Source organism: Nothoprocta perdicaria, unplaced genomic scaffold (assembly GCF_003342845.1).
Source record: "Nothoprocta perdicaria isolate Ctin4 unplaced genomic scaffold, notPer1 scaffold_447, whole genome shotgun sequence".
Lineage (NCBI taxonomy): Eukaryota > Metazoa > Chordata > Aves > Tinamiformes > Tinamidae > Nothoprocta > Nothoprocta perdicaria.
In genome coordinates this window covers 174,766-181,278 of record NW_020455696.1, presented here as the reverse complement: position 1 = coordinate 181,278, position 6,513 = coordinate 174,766, and the positions used below count along the sequence as shown (strand labels likewise).

General features: G+C 67.2%; 1 protein-coding gene across 1 annotated transcript; it reads left to right on the top strand.

Annotated features, from left to right (window-relative positions):
• Window positions 1-1,962: 1,962 nt before the first annotated feature.
• PAX4 (paired box 4) lies at window positions 1,963-5,888 on the top strand. Its single transcript, XM_026046526.1, has 8 exons — window positions 1,963-1,975; window positions 2,080-2,210; window positions 3,140-3,355; window positions 3,495-3,576; window positions 3,977-4,114; window positions 4,191-4,273; window positions 4,451-4,520; window positions 5,812-5,888. The coding sequence occupies exons 1-8, from the start codon at window positions 1,963-1,965 to the stop codon at window positions 5,886-5,888; spliced, it is 810 nt and encodes a 269-aa protein (XP_025902311.1).
• Window positions 5,889-6,513: the final 625 nt, after the last annotated feature.

Sequence of the window (6,513 nt, the reverse complement as noted above, 5' to 3'; positions counted from 1 at the left end):
AGCCCCAGGCACCGAATTCCCCGGGTGCTTCTCCCGCGGGCTATTTATGCACCCAGGAGGAAGGCGGCGACCGCCAGCTGTCTGCAGGCGGGCTCGAGCCCCCGGGCCGGGCCGGGCCGGGCCGGGCGGCGGCAGGGGTGGGCCGGCCCCCTCCTCCCCTGCCTCCTCTTCCTCCTGCCCCGTGACATCACGGCCCAGCTGCCGCCCGGCGCGACGCGGAGCGGTGCGCACCCAGAGCGCACCCGGCGCGCACCCAGAGCGCACCCAGCTCGCAGCCGGCGCGCACCCAGAGCGGCCCCGCTCGGCTCGGCTCCAGTCCCGGCTCTCGGCCACGGCAGCGCCCACAGGTACCGGCCCCGGTTCCGTCCCCACCTCAGCCCCTGCGCTCATGGGAGGGCTCCACGCACACACACGCACAGAGGGGCACACGCGTGCACCAGTGCATGCATCAGCATGCAAGCGAGGAGCTGTGCATGGCGGGCACTCACAGGCACACGTGCGCACAGGAGTGCATGGAGACGTGCACACGTGCAGCTCGCGCCCCGCTCCGCATGCAGCCCTGTGCTCAGCGCGCTGCTGCAGCCGCCCCCTGCACTGCTGCGTGGCCACGTGGACCCCCCGCTGCATGCAAGTCCCTTAGGGCTGAGGGGACTCATGTGGCTCTGCCCCACTCCGAGCCCATCCCGCTCCTCCGCACACGGCACAAAAGCCAAGCTGCCCTCCTGGGCCCTTCCCGGGTGTCCCCAGGGGCTGGGAGGGCACCGGGTGGCCCCGACTGCACCCGCTGAGCCCTGGGCTGCTGAACAGGCAGCACTGGCTGCAGAAGCCCCAAGGAATTGGGTGCCCATGGGGACGCCCACGCTCGCACTCCTGGGCTGGCTCTTTTGTCCCGCTCCCGTGTGTCGCATCCTCCTGTTGGCCCACAGGGATTTGGTTTGCCCACCAAATGTCCTGCCTTAGCCACAGGCTCCAGGCTGGACAGTGCTGTGTGTGCAGGGAAACGAGGATGCTGCTTTCCAGCCTCTTCCATGCAGCTCTGGGAGATGGTGCCGCAACTTCTGGTGCCTGCTGCAGCCTCTGAGGCTCTTCTAGGAGACCCTGTGCTCCCCATGTCCCCTTGGGCTCCTAGGGGTGACAGGCTCCAGGGTAGTCCCTGCTCCTGCACCTTGTGCTTCCAGGGAGATATTCACCCTTGGGCACCACGGGCAGGAGATGCAGAGTGACAAGGAGACAGGGGCACCTTTGGCCCCTCTGTTTTGCTCTTTGCTGGGGTTCCCATGGTGGTTTCCCTGGCACCAGGGGCAGGACATTGTGGCACCCGTGTGCACGTGCTTGGCAGGAGGGCACCAGGATGCAGAGCAAGGGGAGGTCTGTGACAAGCGAAGCGAGCTCTGGGCTTGGGCAAGGACTTGTGCTCATGTGCGATGCTGTGATTTTGCCCCCAAATTCAGCCATGATTTTGCCCCCAAATTCAGCTGTGATTTTGCCCCGAGTCAGGAGTGAGGGCAGGTGGAGGGTCTCCAGCTGTGGGACAAGCTGCTTCTTGTGGCCGTTTCTCACACTGAGGCCCAAGGGCTTTGTGGGGGTCAGTGTGTGACCGACACCCATGTAGGGAGCACAAGGACCGACCCCTGGTTTAGAGCAAAGAGAAACCCAGAGGAGGCTGGAGTGGCTGGGGACAGTGGGGACRGCAGGAGGCCGAGTCCTGCACTGGCTTCCGAGCTGCCCCCGGGAACCCTCCTCTTCCTCCCGCAGCCCCCAGACTCTGCAGAGCTTCCCCCCATTTCTGTCACTGCCCTTAGGGGCTGGGGTGCTCCGGAGGGTGTCCCCAGCACCCCTGGGTGTCCCCTCCCGCCTTGGGCGCTCCTGGTGACCAGGGTGGGTGGCCGAGTCCCGGCCACGCTTCCCAACCTGTCCCCCTACCCAGGTGCCAAGAAGCCCCCGCGCCGCGGAGCTGCCACCATGGAGCACCAAGGTGAGCGCTGCCACGAGCCCCGGGCCACCCGTGTCCCCTCCCTGTCCTTGGGGTCCCCTCCACTGGCCCTGGCATCCCCCTCACGTGGCCCACGGGCCCCCCAGGGCCCAGCGGCGTCAACCAGCTCGGGGGGCTCTTCGTGAACGGCCGCCCACTGCCCGTGTGCAAGAGGCAGAGGATCGTGGAGCTGGCAGCGCGCGGCATGCGCACGGCGGCCATCTCCCGCTGCCTGCAGGTGTGCGGGCACGGGCATGGGCACGGGCATGGGCACGGGGATGGGGACAAGGATAGGGATGGGGATGGACAAAGGGATGGGGATGGGGGTGCGAATGGGGACAACGACAGGGATGGGAATGGAGACAGGGATGGGGATGGACATGAGGACTGGGATGGGGATACGGACAGGGACAGGAACAGGGCTGGGGATGGGGACGAGGATGAGGATGTGGACAGTGATGGGGATAGGGATGGGGATGGAGACAGGGACAGGGATGGGGACAGGGATGGGGACGGGAATGAGAACTGGGATGGGAATGAGAACAGAGATGGGGATGGAAACAGGGATGGGGACGGGGATGGATATGAGGACAGAGATGGGGATAGGGACAGGAACAGGGATGGGGATGAAGACAGGGATGGAGATGGGGACAGTGATGGGAACAGGGATGAAAACTGGGATGGGGATGAGAACAGAGATGGGGATGGGGATGAGGACAGGAATGGGGACAAGGATGGGGATGGGAAAGGAAGCAGAGATGGGGATGGGATGGGGATGAGGACAGGGATGGGAATAGGGACAGCAACAGGGATGGGGATGGAGACAGGGATGGAGATGGGGACAGTGATGGGGATGAGAACTGGGATGGAGATGAGAAGAGAGATGGGGATGGGGATGAGGACAGGGATGGGGATGGGGACAAGCATGGGGATGGGAATGGAAACAGGGATGGGGACGGGATGGGGATGAGGACAGGGATGGGGATAGGGACAGCGACAGGGATGGGGATGGAGACGGGGACGGAGATGGGAACACTGATGGGGACAGGGATAGGGAAGGGAACGAGGATGAGGATGCAGATGTGGACAGTGATGGGGACAGGGATGAGGATGGGGATGGGGACAAGGATGAGGATGGGGACGGGTGCAGCTCTCTCGCTGCCGCAGGTCTCCACGGGCTGTGTCAGCAAGATCCTGGGCCGCTTCTACCGCACGGGAGCCGTGGGGCCCAAGGCGATGGGGGGCAGCCGGCCGCGCGCCGCCACCCCGGCCGTGGTGGCCAGGATCGCGCAGCTCAAGCGGCAGCAGCCGTCGCTCTTCGCCCGCGAGATCCGCTGCAAGCTGCAGGCCGAGGGCGTCTGCGCCGGCGGCCGCGCGCCCAGCGTGAGTCCCGCGGCAGCGCCGGGCGGCCCTGGGGGGGACACGGGGACAGGGCACCCTGCGTGGCCCCGGTGACCGCCCCGGTGAGCCGCGGCCGGCGCCGGGGTCCCCCATGGGGCACAGCCCCCTGTCTCCTGCCCAGGTCTCCTCCATCAACCGGGTGCTGAGGAACCTGCAGAGCCGCCTGCAGCTGCTGCCCTTTGCTGGGGAGCCGCTGCTGCCAGGTGAGCTGGGCCGGGGTGGCACCGGGGAGCGGGGCTGGGGGCACCAAGGGGGCCCGCAGGGTGCAGGGGGGTCCTGCTACCAGCTGAACACGTGCGCATGCACACGCATGTGCTTGTACATGCACATGTATGCATGCATGCATGCCCACATGCATGCACCCACGTGCTTGCACATACATACACCTGAATGCTTGCATGCTGGCATGCTTGCATACACACGAAGACATGCCTGCACACACATACTTGCCCACATGTTTGCATGCCTACATGCTTGCGTGCACGCACACGGACATGCACACACACATGCACCTGTGCTTGCACATGCACACAGCCGGTGCCAGCCGAAGTGTCCCCTGACCGCCTGGGACCCCCTCTCCCCATCTCCATCCTGGTCCCACAGGCTGCTGCTCTCCAAACGGACCCGAAGCCGACGTCCCCGCGGGGACCGCGTGCCCGGCGAGGAGCTTGGAGCCGCCGGCGCCGCGGCACCGCGGCAGGACCGTCTTCTCCAGGCAGCAGGCGCGGGAGCTGGAGGAAGGTGACGGGCTCGCGCCGGGGCGCCGGGCACCCCCCGTCCCTTCYGCGCCCAGCGCTCATCCCGCCGCCCCTTGCAGAGTTCCGCAGGGGGCAGTACCCGGACACGCGCGCCCGGGAGCGGCTGGCCAGCGCCACACAGCTCCCGGATGCCACCATCAGGGTAAGGGACATGGGGCTGCATGCGCGCAGTGCAGCCCGTTCCGGCCGCAGCTCTGCAGCAGCCGGGCACGGAAAGGCCAGTGCTGCAAAGGGGCTTTGGCAGCGCCCTTTGGTGCCGGGGAAGCGGCACGGGAGCCGGCACGGGCACACGTGGCTCATCCCGCTGCTCCTCGCCCAGGTTTGGTTCTCCAACAGAAGAGCCAAGTGGCGCCGCGAGGCCAAGCAGCGGCTGGAGGCCSGGAGYGGAGGTGAGGCCGGGAGCGGAGGTGAGGCCGCGCGCGGGGGCTCGGGGACACCGGGGACATGGCGGGAGCGGAGCTGAGGCCGCGCGGTCCCCGCAGGAACCTGGTGCGAGTGGCTCCTTCCCGCCATGGCCGCGGCCCCGCCGGCCCCCGCCGCCTTCCGCCCGCCCGCTGCGCCCGTCCCCGCACAGGTAGGACAGGGACCGCGGCCCGGCCACCGCGCAGGGCCCAGCGGCACCAGGGCCACCGTGCAGAGCCTGGCGCCACCAGGGCCACTGTGCAGAACCTGACAGCACCAGGGCCACCGTGCAGGGCACTGCAGCACCAGGGCCACTGCACAGAGCCTGGCACCACCAGGGCCACTGTGCAGAGCCTGACAGCACCAGGGCCACCGTGCAGAGCCTGGCACCACCAGGGCCACTGTGCAGAACCTGACAGCACCAGGGCCACCGTGCACAGCCCAGTGGCACCAGGGCCACCATGCAGAACCTGGCAGCACCAGGGCCACTGTGCACAGCCCCGCAGCACCAGGGCCACCGTGCACGTGTCAGGATCTGCCGGGCGTCCCCTGAGGTGCTGGTCCAGGACACTGTCCTGGGATACTCTAGCGAGATCCTCCCCTGAGGTGCATTCCAGGATGCTCCCCTGGGATGCTGCCCTGGGACACTATCCAGGGTTACTCTTGGGGGATGCTTTCCCAGGATGTCCTCATGGGATGCTGTCCCGGGATGCTGTCCCAGGCTCCTTTCCCAGCAGAAGCTGGGATGCTTTCCCGAGTGCTCTCCCGGGATGCTGTCCTGGGATGCTSTCMTGGGATGCYCTCATGGGATGCTSTCMYGGGATGCTGTCCCAGGCTCCTCTCCCGGCAGAAGCCGGGATGCTCTCCGGGGTGCTCTCCTGGGTGGTCTCCTGGGAATCCTGTCCTGGGATGCCCTCATGGGATGCCATGATGGGATGCTGTCCTGGGATGCTCACGTAGGGGAGCTGCTCTTTTGGGACGCTCTCCCAGGACACCTTCCTGGGTTGCTCTCGTGGGACGCTCCCATGCGATGCTCTCATGGGATGCCCTCATGGGATGCCCTCATGGGATGCTATCCCGGGATGCTCTTCTCCCCGCAGAGGCTGGGATGCTGTCCTGGGTGCTCTCCCAGGGTGCTCTCCCTGGATGCTCATGTCCGGGAGCTGCTCTTTCAGGACGCTCTCCCAGGACACCCTCCYGGGTTGCTCTCCTGGACACTCCCATGGGATGCTCCATGGGATAGTCTCCGGGATGCTCCCGTTTTCCTGCTTTGTGCAGCTGCCCTGAGCGCTCCYGGGCAGCTCCGTGCCCAGGCGGGGGACGTTCGGGAGCCACCACGAGTGTCCCCGCAGTGATGCCCAGCGCTCACCCGGCAGTGACACTGGGCACTGGCCCTGCAGTGACACCCAGTGCTGGCCCCGTGCTGACACCGGGCACTGGCCCCACGGTGACACGGGGCACTGACCCCGCTGTGATACCGGGCGCCAGCCCCACAGTGACACTGGTCACTGCCCCTTGGTGACACCCGGTGCTGGCCCCACGGTGACACTGGGCACTGCCCCATGGTGACACTGTGCGCTGACCCTGGGGTGACACCGGGCACTGATCCTGCAGTGACACCCGGTGCTGGCCCTGTGGTGACATTGGGCGCTGACCCCGTGGTGACATTGGGCGCTGACCCCGTGGTGACACTGGGCGCAGACCCTGTGGTGACGCTGCTCTCTGCCCCCACAGCAGCTCCCGGGCTGCCCCCCCGGCTGCCCCATGGCCCCCCCGGCCCCGCTGCACCTCTGCGCCGCGGCCCCCGGCGCCTGGGACGACACCTGTTACGGTAACGGGGACACGGGGACACGGGGCGCACAGGGACATGGGGGCATGGGGCATAGGGGGCACAGGGACATGGGGACACAGGGACATGGGGACACAGGGACATGGGGACACGGGGACAGGGGGACACGGGGACATGGGGACATGGGGACA